Raw genomic sequence first — 21,588 nt, 5'->3', positions numbered from 1 at the left:
ATGGAGCAGGACTGACTTCAGCAGGGCTTTGATGCCTGTTGAGTCCACCCTTTCAGTGTGTCCCTTGGGGGGTTGGGTGGTGCTTCGACATAGTCTGAAGCTGTCCACTGGGTACGTTGGCGCATTGGCTCTCAGGCCTCCGGGAAGTGCAGGCTAAGGTCAGCCACTGTCTGTGCCCTGCCCTGGGCCACCCAGCATGAGCTACAGAGTGATCTGCCGATGGCTCTTACTTGTGCTGGGCTTGGAGATGCCTGGAAGTGGCCAAGCTGCCAACCCAGGCCAGCTGCTACTAGTGCCGGGCCTGGGACCTCTTAGCAAGAGGTACGGGTCACACTGTGGCCAGATGCTGCTTGTTTGAGATTTTAGGAAAGTCGCAGCATGAGCCAAGACAGGACGTTTGTATGGAAAAGCCACTGGAAATGGCTTTGGTAGGGCAGGGTCTCAGGGAACCACCAGGGCCGGAGGAATAGCGTTAGCCAGGTTGATGGAGGCTCAGAGATGGCACCACCCTGCCAGCTCTGTGGGCAGAGGGTTCGCAAAGGAACAAAGGCCTCTGCCAGCACTTCTTCCCGGGAGAAAGCTGCTCCTCCAGCCCTTGCCCAAAAGCCAGACAATTCAGTTCCTCACCGTATGGCCCTGGTGCCTTTTGAGTTGCTGCCTGAGCACTGGAGCTCTAAGTAAGTCCATGCATAGGCCCTGTAAGAGGAATGCCTGGGACTCCAGTAGCCCTCGGTATCAGACTTCATTCCCACTGGTCTTTATAGCCAGGAGTTATGGGGACTTCTCTTCTTGGCACTGCTGGAATCCTGGGCTGGGGGTCTTGTGTGGGCTGGGATCCTGGGCCCCAGGGCCTGGTTGGGGCTGGGTAAAATTCATATTCTTGATTTGTTTTTTTTCTTCCTAAAGAAAACCCTTTAACATTTCTTATAATACTGGTTTGGTGGTGGTGAACTCCTTTAGTTTTTTTGTCTGGGAAGCTCTTTATCTGTCCTTCAATTCTAAATGATATCCTTGCTGGATAGCATAATCTTGGCAGTAGATCCTTGATTTTCATCACTTTGAATATTTTGTGTGATTCCCTTCTGATCTGCAAAGTTTCTGTTGAGAAATCAGCTGACAGTCCTATGGGAGCTCCCTTGTAGGTAATGAATTGCTTTTCTCTTGTTGCTTTTAAGATTCTCTCTTTGCCTTTAAACTTTGGCATTTTAATTATGATGTGACTTGGTGTGGGCCTCTTTGGGTTCATCTTCTTTGGGACTTCCTGTGCTTCCTGGACTTGTATGTCTATTTCTGTCATTTTTTCAAATAGGTTTTCAATTCCTTGCTCTCTTCTTCCGGCATCCCTGTGATGCAAATATGGGTACACTTGATGTTGTCCTGGAGGCTCCTTAAACTGTTCTCATTTTTTGGATTCTTTTTGCATTTTGCTGTTCTGATTGTTTTCTTCTACATTGTTGATTTGATCCTCTGCTTCATCTGCTCTTACTGTTGATTCCTTGTAACATATTCTTCACTTCAGTCGTTATATTCTACATTCCTGACTGGTTCTTTGTTTTCTGCCTCCATTTTTATATTTCCTATCTCTTTGTTGGAGTTCTCACGAAGTTCATCTACTCTTCCTCTGAGTTCCTTGAGCATCCTTATAATCAGTCTTTTGAATTCCGCATCTAGTAGCTTGCTTGTCTCCATTTTATTAATTTTTTTCCTGGACTTTTGTTCTGTTCTTTCATTTGGGACATATTTTGTCTCCTCATTTTGGTAGCCTCCCTGTGTTTGGTCCTATACATTAGGTAGACCTGTGCCTCCTGGTCTTGGTAGAGTGGCCTTATGCAGTGCCTCCCTGTGTTTGGTCCTATACATTAGGTAGACCTGCTGTGCCTCCTGGTCTTGGTAGAGTGGCCTTATGCAGCAGGTTTTGTGCAGAGCCCAGTGGCATAGCCTTCCCGCTATGCCACTTAGTACCCAAGCAGGGTACTCCAGGTGTGCCCCCTGTGTGAGCTGTGTACACCCTCCTGTTGTAGTTGATCCTTGATTGCTGTTGGCACATTGATGGGAGGGATCTACACCCCCAGCCAGTAGGCTCTGAGCACTGGCCACCACGGGGGATCCGCTGTGCAGGGGCGGACCCCATGGAGCAGGACTGACTTCAGCAGGGCTTTGATGCCTGTTGAGTCCACCCTTTCAGTGTGTCCCTTGGGGGGTTGGGTGGTGCTTCGACATAGTCTGAAGCTGTCCACTGGGTACGTTGGCGCATTGGCTCTCAGGCCTCCGGGAAGTGCAGGCTAAGGTCAGCCACTGTCTGTGCCCTGCCCTGGGCCACCCAGCATGAGCTACAGAGTGATCTGCCGATGGCTCTTACTTGTGCTGGGCTTGGAGATGCCTGGAAGTGGCCAAGCTGCCAACCCAGGCCAGCTGCTACTAGTGCCGGGCCTGGGACCTCTTAGCAAGAGGTACGGGTCACACTGTGGCCAGATGCTGCTTGTTTGAGATTTTAGGAAAGTCGCAGCATGAGCCAAGACAGGACGTTTGTATGGAAAAGCCACTGGAAATGGCTTTGGTAGGGCAGGGTCTCAGGGAACCACCAGGGCCGGAGGAATAGCGTTAGCCAGGTTGATGGAGGCTCAGAGATGGCACCACCCTGCCAGCTCTGTGGGCAGAGGGTTCGCAAAGGAACAAAGGCCTCTGCCAGCACTTCTTCCCAGGAGAAAGCTGCTCCTCCAGCCCTTGCCCAAAAGCCAGACAATTCAGTTCCTCAAGGTATGGCCCTGGTGCCTTTTGAGTTGCTGCCTGAGCACTGGAGCTCTAAGTAAGTCCATGCATAGGCCCTGTAAGAGGAATGCCTGGGACTCCAGTAGCCCTCGGTATCAGACTTCATTCCCACTGGTCTTTATAGCCAGGAGTTATGGGGACTTCTCTTCTTGGCACTGCTGGAATCCTGGGCTGGGGGTCTTGTGTGGGCTGGGATCCTGGGCCCCAGGGCCTGGTGTGGGGCTGGGACCCCTCATTCTTCAGAGGGGATCTCCTGATTGGATCTCGTTTTGTAATCTATTCAGCCACTCTGTCTTTTGACTTGGAGAATTTGTTTTAAATGTAAAGTAATTATGGATAAGGGCATACTGTTGCCATTTTGTTCATTGTTGTTTTTTTCTTCTGTTTTTTTAAAACATTTTTATATTGATTTCAGAGAGGAAAGGAGAGGGGCAGAGAGAAAGAAACATCAATGATGAGAGAGAATCATTGATCGGCTGCCTCCTGCATGTCCCCTGCTGGGGATCAAGCCCACAACCTGGGCATGTGTCCTTGACCGGAATTGAACCTGGGACCCTTCAGTCCAGAGGCCGACGCTCTATCCACTGAGCCAAACTGGCTAGGGCTCATTGTTTTCTTAATGTTATATAGTTCTTTTGTCCCTTTCTTTCCGTCTTCCTTTATGGTTTGATGATTTTTTGTTATCGTTGCAGTATGCTTTGGTTCTTTCATCTTTTGTGTATCTACTGTAGGTTGTGATTTGATGAGGGGATGTTGGTTTTGTCAAAATCTTTCCCTGCATCTCCTGGGATGATTATGCAGCTTTTGTACCATATTCTGTTCTTATCGTGTATTACATTAATTGATTTTCAGGTCTTAGATCAACTTTGCATTCCTGGTATAAACTCCACTTGGTCATGGTGTATAATGCTTTTTGTATGTTGCTGGACTTGGTTTGATAGAATTTTGTTTAGGATTTTTATATGTATATTCATTAGAAAGATGGTCTTCCCCCCTGCCACCTTTGTGATATCTTTGTGTGGTGTTGGTATCAGGAAATACTAGCCTAGTTGAATGAGTTGGGAAATATTATCTCCTATTCTGTTTTGTTTTTTTTTTAGAGAGTTTGTAAAAAATTGATATATATTTTTAAATGTTTGGTAGAATTTGCCAGTGAAGCTATCTAGGGCTAGGCGCTTATTTGTTTGTAGTTTTTAAAATTATTCAATTTCTATACTTGTTAAGTCTAGTCAATTTTTCTATTTCTGCCTGAGTCAATTTTTGGTACCTTGTGTATTCCTTGTGTCTTATGTCTAAAATTTGCCTGTTTACCTTAGTTAACTAACTTATTGGCATGTAGTTGTTAATGGATTTCCTTTGTAATTCTTTTTACTTTTAAACTAATCTTTTTTTACATGAAATATTCCCAACTCACAGAAGTCAACTGCCAGTAAAGAAATGTTAATGTAAGAAATTAAATAAAATAATCAATGTTAACAGAAGTCTACTTTACACCCTCCACAATCTATTCCCTTTTCTTTCCAGAAGTATTGTGAATCTTGCTATTGATGTGAATCCTTACCACCCGCTTTTATACTTTGCATCATTATGTATAGACAAATGCACAGCATTAGCGTTTTAAAATGTTACTTGAATTATGTAGGCTTCATGCTTTCCTTTCCCTCAGCATTTCATTTCATTTCCAGATTCTTGTACATTGTCATATTGGATTTAGTTCATTTATGTTGATGGCTATGTTTAAACGGTCTCCCAATGAAAGGCAGATGGGCTGTTTTCAATGTTTTCTTTGTAAATTAGTGTTAGTTCTTGCAAGTGATTGCCCGTGTGCATGTGTGTTTCTCAAGGGTATGTACCAAAAAAGGTTGAGTTTCTGAGTCACAGAATTTATATTTTCACCTTTGCTAGATATTGTAAAATTGCTCAGTGACTCTTGGGCTTTCAGATGCGCTCAGGTGGCCACTGAAGTCCCAGGCTAGACGGGCAGTGTTTCATAGTGAGTCCTTGTGTGTGGCCCGCTCAGTGGGCTTCCTTCATTCAAGGTGCCCCAGTCTTGTAACCCAGGTTCTGGTTAGAGTTAAGCTAGTAAAAGCTGTAACACTGATGCTCTTAACCATGATGTCGTTACTTTTTAAAACCTGTGAGATTGAGGAGGCTGGAGAGACACCCAGTTGGGGTGAACTTCACGGTGGACATGAATAAGTCAGCCAGTCAGTTGAACTGGTATTTGAATGAAGACGGAGAGTTTTATGTACTGAGTCTACAGAAATGGTCTGGGTTTCGGTGTGTCAGAGCTGGGTCTAAAATTTACACTCTTCTTCCTTTGTAATTTCAAGCCAGTCATTTCCCCTCTCTGTCCTTAGTTGCCACATCTAAAATGGGGATAATAAAAGAGTTCCTAGTTCATAGACTGATAACTAAATGAGGTTATGCATATAGTGTTTGGCACAGGGCCTGGCATCATCTTGCTGCTGTTCTGTCATTCTGCCTCCAGTTTCCTTCCTGTCCCTTGGCGCTGTGTACCAGGAGTGTGGGGAGAAGGGTAAGCAGCACTGGGCCATAGCACCTGTTTTCCTTGGTCTTCCCGTTGTAGCTTCTGTTTCTCTAGTGAATGTGATGTCCTGGTTCACTTTCCAAGTTGCTTAGCAGACAATTGAAGAAAACAAGAGTACTTGTTTAAATAGCTTTGCAGACCTTTCCTCCCACTTAAAGAAGTATGGTAACAAAACCACTGCAGCCTCACAGAAATCCGTGTGCAGACAGCTGCGTTTACCATTCTGCTTAGTGTGACCTGGACTCCATCCAGCTGTGGGTGAGAAAACAGAGGCGTATATTTGAGCCTCTGATGGGAAATACTTGATATTCTCAGGTATCAACCTGGGTAAAAACCCCTCCCTCTTCACCATCAATCAAAAACTTCAGCTTTGGCTCAGCTGGCATGGCTCAGTGGTTGAGCATCGATCTATGAACCAGGAGGTCACGGTTCAATTCCCTGTCAGGGCACATGCCCGGGTTGTGGGCTCAATCCCCAGTAGGAGTCGTGCAGGAGGCAGCCGATCCATGATTCTCTCTCATCATTGATGTTTCTCTCCCTCCCTCCTCCCTTATTCTTTGAAATCAATAAAAATATATTAAAAAAACGTCAGCTTTGGACAGGACAGTGCCAGCATTTGGATGCGTGTGTCTCCCGTCTCTGCAGCATGGCAGGAGTGAGAACACGGGAGTTACCACCTGCGGGGCCACATGCAGCGGTTCCGTCACCGTCATATCCGAGAGGAATTACAAAAGCTGATGCATGTCCTTGTTTGTTGTCTAGTTATACAATAATGGGTAGTTTTAATAACTTGTCATAAAATGAGCAGGAGAGATAGCCAGGATGTTAGGATGAGGTTTCTTTCTGAAAGTTACTGCCCATCAGAAATGGAAGATAAGCTATTTGTAGAAGGGGTGAAGGGATGGTGATTTAGGTGACTTGGGGGAATCTTCAGGATTATGTGACACATGAAATTGTTCGTGACATTTAGCTTACATCTGTCCTGAAAGTTGGTCTTGTGTTTTATTGTAATGTGGCCTAGCTGTCATTCATTTTAGCTATCACTAAGTGTGTGGGTGTCTGCATTTACAAATGCTTTGGTATTCACCTCAATTCTAGAGCAAATTGCTGTTATAAAGGTGCAAATGGTGACTATGTCCAGTATCTGAAAAGCTTTCGAAGGCCCTGTATTACCCAATGTAAACAGTTATCTATGGGTGACTCTAAGCCCCCAAGAACTGGGGTCCTTGAATGTGCGCCTGTCTCCACGTTTCCAGACGGTGTCTCAGCGCTTCCTGCGTGGATTGTCCTGCGACCACACTCCGGGATCCGCCAGCGGCCTGGCGAGCAGGGCCTCACCTCGACCACCATCTCTCGTTAACTTGGACCTCACCCAGGCTGCTTTCTCTGCTTGAATGTCCTCTCCATGTTCCAACACCATCTCTTCCCGGTCAGTCCCTTTCTGAGCACCTGTCGGCACAATTTTCTCTCCTCAAGGGCAGGGTCTTGGCTGGGTAATAAGTGATGTTACAAATGTTTTGGCAAGTTGAAAGCATCATCTACGTACTGGTCTGATGAAGCTGTTATCTTGGCCTCTCAATGTCATGGATAATGAACATTTTGTTGTATTTAGGCAATCAGTGATCTTTTCTCTCTTCCTATGGTTGATACAATACCCATTTTCCTAATCAGATATTGATAATGAAAGTTGTCAATCAGGTTTACTCACCATTTTATTTCATCAAAGCAAGGAGGAAAATGCAAAGCTGTTCTCCTCAAAACTATTTTAACCATGGGATTTTGGGTTGAAAATTAAATGCGTGTGTCTCTTGTCTCTGCAAAATTATCTTACCAAAATAATACTGAATTCTAAAGACCTTTTTATATGCTCTATAAAAACACCTCACATAGTTGCTTTGAAACTTGGCCAAATTAAAAGATTATCAGGGCCTTCCAGGAATTTTGTTGGAGCTGCAGTTATTACTATCAGAGCGTGAGTCGGTCTTCATCGTGCATGTATGTATCTATCAACCCCCGGGGGAACTACATATTTATCATGTCTTTTGTCCAGTGCTTCCTTATGATGAGGAAGAAAGAACATGATTTTGGTGTAAATCTTGTCAGGTTCCAGTTCAGCTACTACCTGTTTTCTAGTCTGCATCGCTGGGCCTGGGGGAGGGTTGCTCACTTAATGTGTGATCTACAGAACCCGCCCGATGAGTCCACTTATTTTCTGTGGTGACCGTCTGCTGTGACATGTGTCCTAAACTTGGTGTCTCCATCTCCCACCCTCAGGGCTACAGTGGCTCTCCTGACCCATAGGGTGGCCTTTTCTCTGCATAGCAAGAATCTTAGTACATCAAAATGTTTTTTATTTGAGACACAAAAATGCAAAATTGCTGAGATATCAAACATTTTCCGATCCGCTACAATACTGCCACTATGTACAAAAGATCTGATGATAAATGTGCACACATATAAAAATACAGTATGCATTACCTATGTACAGTACATGTGCAAAACATATGGCATTCAAACATGATATGGAATTGATTTCAGGGGTGCAAACAGCAAATACAAAGGCATCATGGTTTTTCTTTTAAAAAACAACATAAAGGCAATACATGAATGGACCCCCGATTGCCATAATTTTTTGTTTCTTAAATGAGTGCTTTAATAAGCAGGGCTCTGTAGATTGGTATTTTCTCTTTTTTTTTTCTTTCATAAAGTGAGATGCTAAGACATAATGTGACAATGAAAGTAAGAGAAACACCTATCACGTTGCATATCTATTGCAAGCAAGAAAAGAAAACTAAGTTGTACATAGAAAGGAAAAAACTTTGTATTACTACTAAATATGTACTATCCTAAACCAACAAAACAAATCTATACTATTTTACATGAAAACGATAGAGAAATATCTACACCTCTGAAAATTATAACCTTAAATGGATAATACATTTTTGGGACTGATTTTTGAGATCTCATTAGTCTCAAATTTTAAATAAAAAGTGCCTCCTTTTGGCAAATACTTGGCAATGCCTTTGGTTCCTTTAAAGCAAGTTTGCATTACTACTGGTTACTTGAGGTTAAGTACTTTTGGTAGATACTAAACCCTTTCCTAAATGCTCTTCCTCCTACCAAATCAGCAACTTTTCTTAGAGCGTAATGTAGAGAGGTAATTGTTATGAGTCTCGGTGATTCATGAACTTGGTTAAAGCTTCGACTTAGTAGTTGGCACAAAGCTCTGTTAAACACGACAGCTGTGTTGATATCGCCACTGACAAATTTTATCTGATTCCAGACAGCACCTTGTAGATCTGAGATTGCCATCCTGTTGTTACAAGACTGTGACATTTTTTTCAATAACGATTCACAGAGCAATGTGTTCATGTGGAGGGTTAGAGCGCTTTTGTAAACATGTGCAGCTTTTTAAATTACAGGCCGCGAATCAAAGATTTCTGGTAGAAACCCTTTGCAATGATGCATTCCCTCGAATGCTGACAGAAGGGTGAGCAGGGAAGAACATCCATTGCCATGCAGACAGTCACTTCACACATAAAAATGTAGCCTGGAAAGATAACTGAGCAAGATCTCCAAAGTTTGAGAAGGAATTAATACATCTGAATTATTTTCCAGTTTTGACTGAAGCCACTTGTAAAAGATGAGCTGAAATGCAATTAGGATGCTCTCCAAACACACACGTCCGCACTGGTAAGCTGTGTTTCTTGATAAACCTGACCTTCCAGTTAATGTTTTTGGTAATTTGGGCTAACTCTGTGGCCTGAAGGGCAGCGGACAGTCCGTTTGGTATTCTGCTCTGCTGCCCGTAGCCAGGATTCATGTTTTTGGTGATGGATGGGAAAATGGAGGGTTATTGTGAATGTGGTTAAATGGACCCGTGCTGCCCGGCTGGTAGACTCCTGATGACTATTCTCCCTAAAGTTCTCTAAAAGTCCCCAGTGGTGCTGGGTGCTCCCCACCTGACTGACAGCAACTTGGGTGAGGCTTGCCACCAGGCGGCCCCTGGGAACAGCGTGTGGTGTGCACTGGGTGCTGCCAGAAAGCTTTACCACTTCCCTCCGGCCACTGTGTCTGCGGACAGTAGAGGGACTGTCCCCTCACTTGTGGGGACAGCTGCCTTGTCAGCTGTTGTGGCTGGCCAGTGGGAATTCTGAAAGGATGAAGCAAGCTGTGTGACCTGGAATGATCTGGGGTTGAGGGTGAGGAAGCCTGCGTCAGCTCTGGTGACAGAATGGGTGACATGCTCCTGACACAGCTCTCAGTTGCTATCTTATTACCTTCACTTTGCTTACAAGAGACGGCAGTGTGGAGGCAAAACCAGACTGCCCTGGCCACTGTTCTTAAACGGCACTTACAGAAGTGTCAGTTACATGGGTCACAGGACTGTGCAGTTTTTAAAAAGGAAATTTAAATAAGATCTCTTTAGTATTATAAAAATATTCATATAAAACAAGCACAAATAGTATCTGAATGAGAAATTCTATGAATTCAGAATACATCTGTGTACAAACATGTGGCAAGTACTATACAGTAGATTGCACATTTCAGGAAAAACACTAGAACTCGAACCACTAACACTGTCCCTAGTTTTCTAGCACATGCTTTGCTGAAATGTACAAGACAACCACACACTCTAGACTCCCAAGACTGTGTAAGAAGCTTTGGTATAACTTCTGTGCATCCCACCCCCAGGACATGACTACATACCTATATACACCAGAAAGGTAACTTGATACTACTGTGTTTCAGGAATATTTAGGGAAATAAGACTGGATGTGAGAGAATACATTTCTAGGAGTTGTTTTCTTGGCAATAGGATATTCTGCAAGATGATCTACAGCAGTACCTGTAGCAGTACCTCCTCTAAACTACACATCTGCATGCGAAAATCCAACCGGCTGTTCTGACCTGGGCTTTAAACCTCACTTCAAACAACACAAATAGTCCTCTTTAACACACACCTTTCCCACTGCATTTACCCCTAAGTACAATGAGTTGGGGCAAAGGAGCCTTGATTAGAGTGTCATCTTTGGTCATGTCACATGCTGCACACGATCTGTGTCCTCCCTCTAACCTGGAACATGTAGCTGGGATCCTACAGGTGCCCAGCTTGCTGCTCAGGCCAGGAGGGCCCAGCGGAATGGTGTGAGTAGGTGGCTGGTAGACTTAATAACTGGACTCCTTGCCTTCCTTCCTCCTAAACGAAATGCTGGTATGTGAAGAATTGAACACAGATGTAAAGTGGGCACATTAGCAACACAGTCCAAAGAGAGGAGGCTAATGAGGCGGCATTCTTTGCACTGCATGTGTTTGGAGAGCAGCCTTCCGTGGCATGTTTCAACAGGGGGCTAGGAAACGATCTATGCACACAGCTTGGGAAGATGGAAACACAAAGTTCTTCAGCGAGTCAGCAGCACTAGCTGTTCAGTTGCCTCCTACAGTCCCGCTGATGTCTGGTGCTAATAAGCCATTTAAATCTGAATAAAGATGATGCTTAGAGTCCAAGTATGGACCAGATAAGCTCCAGACAAAAACCCATCTCAAAGACTTGCCCAAAGAAAGTACCTTTCTGAGTCCACAGCCCTGCCCCGGAGACAGGCCCTTCTGAAAGGAGTGACTCGAAGATGCACGTTGTGCCCACGACGGTGACGGTGACACTCCTGCTGGGTTTGGTCAGACAGCAGCATGCTGGATCCCACACGTGGGATGACCAATTTCTAACAAACTACTCACCGCAGACTACACTGAGCGTACCGCCTCTGCCCGGAACCATTCAGACGCACTTCAGGCTGCGAAGGGCCAGTTAACAGAGGGCTCCAGGGTCCTGGGCGACTGAGTTCTGGAAAAACGGACTTTTCTTACATGTAGTGAAATTTACAAACTGAAATAAAAATTTGAAATAAGATCAGCTTTTAGGCAAAACACAAACCCAGAAATGATTCACAAATTCTTTCCAAATAATGGGTCAGGTTGCCTTTACATGTCACTGTGGGAACAGTCACCAATGCCCAGAGAGCAACTTGACCCCAGGGCTCACACAGGTGAGGTGGAGAGCACGAGAGTATTATTTAATGAAAACCTCCACACTTTTTGGTAGATTTCAGGGTTTTTTTTTTCAGTTTTATACATTTTGTCATATACTTAAATGACTATTTCGAAATCATTTTAGAAATCCTGTGATAGTTGGCATTTTAGAAAAATCTTAAGAAACTACTCAACAAATGTGATAACTTTTTGTCTATATAAAAAATGAATAAAACCTCCAGTTTTTCAATCTTCGGCTTGAAAATATAGTGAGAGCTCAGGTATGACATCCAGTTCCAAAACTGTAAAGCAATGACAGGATGAGCGGCAGAAGAGGCAGCCAGAGCAGGAGTCCAGAGGCCAACTCGGCGACAGGCTCACCTGTAACCGCTGTGGGAATGTCCGGGAACGACAGACTCCTCCCTTGCCTTCGCTTTGCAACTCACCAGCTCAGAAAGATATTTTACACTAAAGCCTTTTCTTGGTTCTTTGAGATGGGTCTGGTTACCTGAAAGTTATTTCTTAAAATACAGAAATACATGTCTCAAGTACTCTAGAAATATGTGACTTATTACAAGAAGTAGGGCCACTGGATACCCAATTCCGTATCCCCATGTAGGCTGTACAAATCCTAACATAGCACAAATATATGTCTAATTTACACAGTAAGTCAATCTAATCAACCCAGAGGATTGCCAGCAGAATTTTCAGTGTTACCAATAGACCCAGACTTTTTACAGGGGATTGTTTATGAAGTGTTTTGAAGACATTGTCTGGTTATAGTGAAAGAACTTTCATTTACATTTGGAAATCTAAAGTAAGATTCCAAAAATCACAAAATAAACTACAACACAAAAATATTACATTGGTTTCTGAATGGAACCAAAAGTCTTTAGCTGGAAGCCTTCGCCGACTGGCTGGTGCTCTCCGCTGCCCTTGATCCCTGCTGCGTCTTGGGCCGGCTCAGGCCACGCTAGAAATACAGGTGCGGTGATCCCTCACCTCCCTCACATCAGCATTCTTGTTTGAGTGGAGCTGTCTGCCTTGTATTTAGGGCCTGAAAGTGACCACAGAGGTTTAAATGTAGTTGATTACCAGAGAATCTGCATGTCGTTATCCTGCACACATTACTCTATGTTTTTATCTAAAGGTGCTTTTCATTCTTTACTGAAGTCTGGAGAAACAGAGGTCTTCTTTGACTAGTGATTTTTCAGAAGGCCCTGTGCTATATTAAACGGCAGACATTCACTGCTGGGTGCAATGAAACGTTCTCAGACTTGGTTTCCAGGCTGTGACCATCTATTCGTTTTTTTCTGTGACAACATGTTTTCATTGCAATGATGCAACTATAGATCTGTCTCTAAAAACTGACCTTTTAGAATCGTCTTCTTAAACCTCGTGAACGCGGGCGAGAAATCTGTGATGTTAGTCCCATGGCAACGGCAGGTCTTGGGGGTCTAGAAAGTCAGCAGAGAACATGCTTGGGGCAGTGGCGCTGAGGGGAGTGAGTCCCGACGACGTGTTAGGCATGGTGATGTCCAACCACTCCATGTTGTCCAGGTTTGAGTCAGAGAGGTCAAGTGACAGACAGGGAGTACTCGCGGCAAACTGGGCCTCGGAGGTTTCCATGGGCGAGTGTGAGGGGTCCAGCATGCCCGAGTGGCTCAGCAGGTCGTTCTGGAGGTCCTCAATCAGGGAGAAGGGCTCTCGGTCCTCGCTGCTGCTTGGTAGTGGGGTAATTTCATTGGCTGAAGGTAAAGTCCCATCCAAGAAAGCTTCCAGTTGGTTCTCTAAGCTGGCAGATAAACTGCTCAGAGGTTCTAAGGATATGGGCGGTGCCATTTGGACCTGGGGCGGTGGCCGGGACACCACTGTGTTGACTGGCATTGTGGTGATGCTGGCTGTCACTGGTCTCATTTTGGAAATAGGAGAAGGCTCTTCCTTTATAGGGAGGGAAATTTCTGTGCAAAATAAATAGTAAGTAAACATTTACTACTATGTACATTTTTTATTAATTACGGAGTTATTTTACTATTTTGTGACGACTTAATACACAGCCCATCTTAGAAGTAGGAAGAGAATGCTATTGACCCCTGATGACCTTTAGGAAGATGGATCATTTTAGTTAAATAAACATTTACGTTATAGCATTCTGACATGCTTTCAGTTCCTTTTAGTAAGAGTAAGCATTAAAAGCAATTACATCCCACCAAGTAGGATGATGTTTTTAGATGATCTGATCATTGGGTCCCATTCTCAGGCACTGTAGGTTTAAGACAGGGGCTCTGTACCACAAATCTGCGATCACAGCAGTACACTACCCTAAAGTGAATGTGAAAATGTGGGCCCTGTGTAATGAATGATCTAACTATATTTGTTCTTTTTTATCATATTTGAACTATGTGTCCAGTTTAGCCATATCCATTCTATATAAAGTTCTGAAAAGATACAATGCCATCATATGACCTGATTTAAGATGAGGTGGGCCACCTTATGTGTCTTGTTTTTTCAGTTTATATAAAATCTTGAGGATTTGGTAAATGTCTTAAGAAGTACTAGTTATATGTTACTCCTTGCCAGATCATGTAGAAAATTAATGGACCAGTGTTCACTTAGCTACATATAAGAGAATGAAAAAGATACTTTAAAAATATATATGAGAATCTGACTTGATTTCATTTATATACAATACACTAAACATTTTACTTAACAGCTCTTCCAACTCAGTGACTGGGTGCGTAAATAGGTGAGACAACACTGAAGATTCCTCTCAGCTGTGTGTGTTTCAGGACAGTTCACTTCTCATGACCTGTGAGTCATCTCTAGAATTGTTTTGAAAGCTGAAAGTGCAATTTATACTTATAAGTACAACTAGTCTTATAATCAACTACTTAAATCTCATTATTACTAGTATTAGTTTATAATAAGATGAAATAATATACTCTATTAGATACTTTGCCATAAAAAATCATTTCTTTTAGAATATAACTCATTTCTAAGTTTAGGCTGTAAAATTATTCTTTTTAATCATTAAAAAAAGTATTTTAACCAGATTTGGCAAAAAGCATTTTTAAAATTTTAAATTCAAGGCATGGAATATATGTTTCTCTAATTTCCATAGTTTAGCTATATCATGAGTTTAAACAATTTTGCGAGGCCGATATAGTTACTCGCAAAAAAAAAAAAAATGCTATTCACATATGTAGATCTGTTGTCAAATATCAAGAATTTTCTATATTATGTCAAACATTCTGACAAGATTATTAACAACAAAATCAAATAGTACCTGGCATGAGTGGAGAAATTTTGATAACTATTTAAAAATCTGAATAAAACTCCTTTCACTGGTAAATTTAAGACTACTTTAAAATATTCTAAAATAGCATTTGAATTTTTGAAGTACTTATAAACTGAGGCAGAGATATCCTTGATTTTTTGGTGTGGTTCATATCCCTTACCCCTTTTAAGATGACACATTGTAAAATTGAAGATTTTCATTTATATGTAGAAAGTGTTTTAGAATTGCCTTTGGATATTAATCAAGTTATTAGACCCTAAGCTAGGTGACTTGGTTGTTACAAAATTAACTCATGAATTGGAATATTTTTATCCCATTGCAATGACTGATAACACATGGAGCAAGTTTTGAAGTTTTCAATGTGGAATTTATATCTGTCTACTTTGCTATTTTGAGATGGTTTGTCTTTTTCAACAGGTATGTATCTGTGGGTAAATCTAATGTTATCTTAGTATTTTAACCTGAAACAATGGCTTTCCCCCATTCATAAGTAAATTGTATTAATGGCCTAAATGTAACAGATTTTAAAACAGGAAATGCAGTTAGAAGAATATGTAAGCTCTAGAGGAAAACTTTCATATCATGTGATAAGGGATTGGGGGTCTGATGTGACTTTTCACCTACCTCCACTCTTAATGAGGATATCAAAGAGGTCGTCCATCTGCTGACTGTGTGCATTGGAAACCTACAACCAAGGAGAATATAAATTAGCTTTTTTTCATACAAACCAGGAAGTGTTATACAATTGGGAGCACCAAAGGACCTTACGGAGCAGCTAGTTCTAATCAATCACTTGATCATTTTGAAAACACTGAGGTCCCCTGAGAAGTTAAACCATTCACCCATGTGTTACAGCTGGTGAGCTGACAGAGCAAGAATGGGGCTGATACCAGCTCAGATGACTTTTACACTGACTTGTACATTGAGTGCATTTTGAGAGGCTTCTCATATTTTAAAAAATGTTTTAACTCACTTGCTTATATTCTGATAAAAATATAAAGTATGTATAAAGGTGACCATCTATATTTTTTCAGCTTTATTGAGAGTAAATTAACATACAATAACCTGAAGTTATATGAATTATACAATTCTGTAAGTTTTGACACATGTATACACCCATAAAACTATCAGCAAAATCAAGATAATGAATATTCTATTGCTCCTAGCTTCCTCATGCTTCTTTGTGATAGCACTTCCTTCATCCCTAGGTGACAATGACTTGATTTCTCCCATTACAGATTAACTTACATGTCTAGAGTTTTATAGAAATGGACTCATATAGTGTGTACTCTTTTTACTAGTAGAGGGAGTGGCTTCTTTTACTCAATAGGATTTTGAGGTTTTTCCATGTTGTAGATTATACCTTAGGAATAGTTCATTACTTTTTATCGCTGAGAAGTTTTTTATTGTAAGAAACAAATCTGATTGGGTTGTTCCTACATTTTGGCTACTACAGATAAAGTTGCTATGAACATTTGTGTACAGGTCTCTGTGTGTAAATACCGAGGAGTAGAATGACTGGATCATAGGGTAGGTGTGTGTTCAACTTTTTAAGAAATGGCTGTTTTCCAACGCAATTGCACATTTTACATTTCCACTAGCAATGTACGAGATTTCCAGTAGCTCTTCATTCTCTTCAACACTTGGTGCAGTCAGTCACTTTAATTTTAGACAGCTAATGGGCCTGTAGTGGTATTGCATTGTGGAGTTAATGTGCATTTCCTAATGACTTGATGTTGCATCTTTTCATGTGCTTCTCTGCCATCTGTGTATCTTTCTTTGGTGATGTGTCTGTTTAAATCCTTTGCCTATTCCAGACTTCTTATGCTTACTGTTTTCATGGTATATGTTTTTTCCAACCATTTATTTTCAACCTGTGTCTTTATATTTAAAGTATGCTACTTGTAGATGCACACATTAGTTATCTATTACTCTATTATAAAACTTCTAAAACACTTCGTGGCTTAAAATGCTAGACAATTATTATCTCACAGTTTCTGAGTCAGGAATTTAGGATTGGTGTAGATGGGTAGTTCTGGTTTGGGGTCTTTCATGAGATTGTAGTCAAGATGTTGGCCAGGTTACAGCGATCTCCAGGCTTGGCTGGAGAATGTTAATTTTGTGTGTGTATATACAGTGTTGAAGGCAGTTTATTTATTCCTAAATGGGAACTTTTTTTTACTTCAAGAATGATTTTAAATATAATAATGTAACATGCAATAAATATCTCACAAAAAACTATTTTAAATATAATGTTACATGCAGTGAACACCAATTCAAGAAAAATGGTCTTAAATATATTACATGCAATAAACATTAATATTTTAGGAAAAAAGGATTTTAAGTATAGTAATAATTCCAACACCGGTCTAACATAGTATGATATCACAAAAGTTGTAGGAAATATTAAAAATCTGCAAATAACAGGATTACTTCTATTATATTCTAAAATATTATTTTTTCCCCCCTGGCTCTATTTTTGTTCATCAGTTTATGTTCATTATATTCCACAAATGAGTGAGATCATGTGATATTTATCTTTCTCTGACTGACTTATTTTATTTCACTTAGCATAATGCTCTCTTACTCCATCCATGCTGTTGCAAATGGTAGTTCTTTCTTTTTTACAGCAGCATAGTATTCCATTGTGTAGATGTACCACAGTTTTCTAATCCATTCATCTGCTGGTGGGCACTTAGGCCGTTTCCAAATCTTAGCTATTGTAAATTGTGCTGCTATGAACATAGGGATGCACATATCCTTTCTGATTGGTGTTTCTGGTTTCTTGGGATATATTCCTAGAAGTGGGATCACGGGGTCAAATGGGAGTTCCATTTTTAATTTTTTGAGGGAACTCCATACTGTTTTCCACAGTGGCTGCACCAGTCTGCATTCCCACCAGCAGTGCATGAGGGTTCCTTTTTCTCTGCATCCTCGCCAGCACTTGTTGTTTGTTGATGATAGCCATTCTGACAGGTGTGAGATGGTACCTCATTGTCATTTTGATTTGTATCTCTTGGATGATTAGTGACTTTGAGCATTTTTTCATATATCTCTTGGCCTTCTTTATGTCCTCTTTCGAAAAGTGTCTATTTAGGTCCCTTGCCCATTTTTTTTATTGGATTGTTTAAGTTGTATGAGTTGGAGAATGTTCTTGTAAAGGTGGCTCGTTACATGACTGGCACTGGTGCTGGTTGTTGACAGGGGCAGGGGTGGAGGGGCTTCAATTCCTGTCCCCAGGGTCTCACAGCTCACATTCCCCCACAGCCAGCAGTCCAAGAGAGAGCAAGGCAGGAGGAGTATGCCTTTTATCACTTTGTTTAGGAAGTCACACACCATCACTTCTGCCAATTCTGTTCCTTAGAAGCTGGTCACTAAGTCCAAACTAGGGAGTAATATCTAAGAATTTGTAGACATATCTTAAAACTATGACACAGCATATAGTTAGTTCTGTTTTCTTTTTTCATTCATTCTGATAATCTCTACAATTGTTTTCTCCACTAATGTGTCTTGTGTAATCATTGATATGGTTAAGTTTACCATTGTCTTGTTTCTATTTATCCTGTTTTCTGTTCCTCCTTTCCTGTCCTTTTACAATTTTATTTTTATTTTTTAAAAGCTATACTTCTTGTTATCTATACAATATACATTCTTAATTTTTCATAGGCTAAGTGTCCGACTGTTTGACCAGTTGCCATGATGCACACTGATCACCAGGGGGCAGATGCTCTGACCAGTAGGTTACTTGCTGCTGGGGTCCGGCTGATCGGGACTGGGCAAGATGGGCTGGACATGCCCTGGAACCCTCCCACTGTCCCTCCCCAGCTTCTAAAATACTTATTTTAATTAATTTCCTTTCATTGTGCATGAATCCGTGCAACGGGACTCTGGTAAAATATAAAATCTCTGTAAACATACTGATCCATTTATTTCCTGTATCCTTTAATAATCTATCCTATATAATAAAAGAGAAACATGCAAATTAACCATCCCTCTGCTACGCTCAAGCCACACCCACCACCAATCAGTAGTGAGTATGCAGATTAACCCAACTAAGATGGCTGCGGCCACGGAGCTGGAGCGAGCAGGAGGCTTGGGTTGCCCCTGGCAATGGAGGAAGCCAAGCTTCCCGCCTGCCCTGGCTGGCCCTCGGCTCTGCTCAAGGCTACAAAGTTTTAATTATAGAAGATAAATAAATTCCAGAAAAAAAAAAAAAAAGCAAAAAAGGAGAGGCTGGGAGCTTGGGTTGCCGGGGGGGGGGTGGCCAGCCTGAAAACAGCCATCAGCCCCTCACCCAGACTGGCCAGGCTCCCTAGTAGGGACCCCCACCCTGAAGGGGGTGTGGCCAGCCTGAAAAGAGCCCTCAGCCCCTCACCCAGGCTGGCTAGGCACCCCAGCGGAACCCCCACCCTGATCCGGGATACCCTTCAGGGTAAACCAGCCGGCCCCCACCCGTGCATCAGGCCTCTATCCTATAATATAAAAGGGTAATATGCAAATTGACCCTAACAGAACGACTGAGAATGACTGGTCACTATGACACACACTGACCACCAGGGGGCAGACGCTGAATGCAGGAGCTGCCCCCTGGTGTTCAGTACGCTCCCACAGGGGGAGCTCTGCTCAGCCACAAGCCAGGCTGATGGCTGCCAGCATAGCGGTGGTGGCGGGAGCCTCTCCCGCCTCCTCAGCAGCGCTAAGGATGTCCAACTGCAGCTTAGGCATGCTCCCCCTGGCAAGTGGACATCCCCCGAGGGCTCCCGGGCTGCCAGAGGGATGTTTGACTACCAGCTTAGGCCCGATCCCCCCGGGAGCGGGCCTAAGCCAGCAGGTGGACATCCCCCAAGGGGTCCCAGACTGCAAGAGGGCACAGGCTGGGCTGAGGGACCCACCCCTCCAAGTGCACAAATTTTTGTGCACTGGGCCTTTAGTATATATATGAAAGGCTAATATGTAAGTGTCTGACTGTCCGGGTAATGACATCACGTAGCAATGCCCGGCTTCCTCTCCCTAGCAACTAGCCTCCTTGCAGTTTCTTCAGCCCAGGAACATGACTTGTTCATAGTCAGCTGTTAGCAAAGGTCAATGCTTACCTTGAGCCAGCCCTGTCCATTGTTTTTATGCATCTAAGATAACTGATCAGAGCAATTTTCTTTTCCTCCTAAAGGCACAACCACTGGCACAAGACCATGGAATCCCTCTTGTTCCCTTGTTCCTTGCATACGATCTCTGTGTGCTGTAAGAGAGGTATGTGTTTCTCTAGATAATTTCTCCCGCCTCCTTAATCTACCAACAGTGGATTTCAGGTAACCCTCCTTAATTCTTGTCCTTTGATTCTAATCCTATCTAATAATAGAGAAACATGGTAATTAACCGTCACTCCGCTCCCCTTCCCATTGGCTAATCAGCGAGATATGCAAATTAACTGCCAGCCAAGATGGCGGCCGGCAGCCAGGCAGCTGAAGCGAACATGAGGCTTGCTTGCTCCAGTGATGAAGGAAGCCAAGGTTCCCCGCTTGCTGTCGCCCGGCTCTGAGCTCCTGAAGCAACAGCTCCAAAAGATACAATGTTTCAATTATAGAAGCTAAAATATGGTGCTTAATTTGCATATACCAGTTGTGAGGGAAGACTGAGGACAACATGGAGGCCAAGCGGTACAGAAGGGAGCAAAGTAGAGGCCTCGAGGACAGAAATGGAGCCAAGGCTGCGGAGGGGGGAGAGGGAGGGGAAACCCAGCAGGAGTGGCTGGGAGTGGGAGGGGAAACTGGCCACAGCGCTTGGGGGGGGGGGGGGGGGGGGGGGGGGGGGGAAACCCCAGCCGCAGCGGCTCGGAGTGGGAGCGAAGCCCGCCTCAGCGGATTTCGCTCCCCTCTCTGCTTCGCTCCAACTGCTGGAAGCCCTATTCTTGCAGGAATCTTACTGCAACGGGCCTCTAGTCCTATATAATAAAAGAGAAACATGTAAATTGACTGTCCCTCCGCTACGTTCACCAGCCAATCAGGAGAGTATGCAGATTAACCTGACAAAGATGGCGAGTTAATTTGCATACGCAGGTGCCAAGCGGCCTGGGTCCCGGGAACATCCTCGGGACCCAGGCCGCTCCTAGCCTGTAGGCCCGTGCATAGGCCCTGAGCAGCCGGGGTCCCAGAACACCTCCGGCCACTCTGGGCCTCTTGGCGCAGGCGCCAAGCAGATGTTCCTGCCCCGTGGCTGCTTGCGCGTGCGCCGGTACCAAGCGGCGGCCCAAGTCCACGCCTCCCAGCGCCCATCACAGGGTGAATAGGCCAGGCCAGGCTTCCCTGTGGTCGCTCACGGGGCAAACAGAACAGGCCTCCACGCGATCGCTCACAGGGTGAACAGGCCAGGCCACGCTTCCCCGTGATCCCAGACGAAGAAGCCGCTCTGTTGACCAGCCTGCACTATGGACCTGTTCGGGTGGGTGGCGCGGAGTCCGGGGCCTCTAGCCTGCAGCCACAGGAAGTCTCCCTCTCCCCAGAGTGAGTTCCTGCAGGCTGGGTTTGATCCCTAGGCATTAGCAGTAGGAGACCAGTGCCTTTGTTATTGCTGTGTGTCCAGGTTTTAATTGGACAAATGCCCGGTGGTCCCAGGCACCAGCTTAGCAAAATCTTTTAGGAGGAGAATTCTGTCTGGGTTTCCTCAAATTCCCTCAGCCACTACTCACCACTCTGTAAAGGCGCAGAACAAGTGAGGCCCCTTAAATAAAAATCAGAGGTCTCCAGCAATGGTGGGCCTCTCTTATCACAGTCATTTGGACTGGATGCATTTGAGTATTTATCTAGGCACCATGATAGGGAACACACAAGCTCAAGTCATGATCTCTGCCCTTAAATAATTCACAATCTTATTAGAGCGAGTGGATGATAAACGCAGTAATGTGACATCAGAATGTAAGGCAACAATACAGAGAGGAACAGAGGCAATT

The 21,588-nt window shown here is 43.4% G+C and overlaps 1 protein-coding gene and 1 long non-coding RNA gene across 7 annotated transcripts in view; one reads left to right on the top strand and one right to left on the bottom strand.

Moving 5' to 3' along the window:
* LOC102242069 overlaps positions 1–21,588 on the top strand; it is an 86,511-nt gene that overhangs the window by 26,437 nt on the left and 38,486 nt on the right. For both annotated transcript variants that reach the window (XR_001363248.1, XR_001363249.1), the window contains exon 3: positions 19,813–19,892. This is a non-coding gene — a long non-coding RNA (uncharacterized LOC102242069). The remainder of the gene's footprint in view (positions 1–19,812; positions 19,893–21,588) is intronic.
* Positions 7,654–21,588, bottom strand: part of MKL2 (MKL/myocardin-like 2) — a 184,178-nt gene continuing 170,243 nt past the window's right edge. For 4 of the 5 annotated variants that reach the window (XM_005871973.2, XM_005871974.2, XM_014544399.1 and 1 more), the window contains 2 exons: positions 15,270–15,330; positions 7,654–13,308 (listed from right to left, as the gene is read on the bottom strand). In XM_005871973.2, the coding sequence (XP_005872035.1) occupies positions 12,773–13,308; positions 15,270–15,330 (597 nt within the window). In that variant the 3' untranslated portion in view covers positions 7,654–12,772. The remainder of the gene's footprint in view (positions 13,309–15,269; positions 15,331–21,588) is intronic. The other variant, XR_001363247.1, reaches the window with a different exon arrangement.

The sequence above is a fragment of the Myotis brandtii genome, unplaced genomic scaffold (assembly GCF_000412655.1).
Source record: "Myotis brandtii unplaced genomic scaffold, ASM41265v1 scaffold363, whole genome shotgun sequence".
NCBI classification, from domain to species: domain Eukaryota; kingdom Metazoa; phylum Chordata; class Mammalia; order Chiroptera; family Vespertilionidae; genus Myotis; species Myotis brandtii.
The sequence above is the reverse complement of the archived record's forward strand: the minus strand, read 5'-3'. Positions and strand labels throughout refer to the sequence as shown.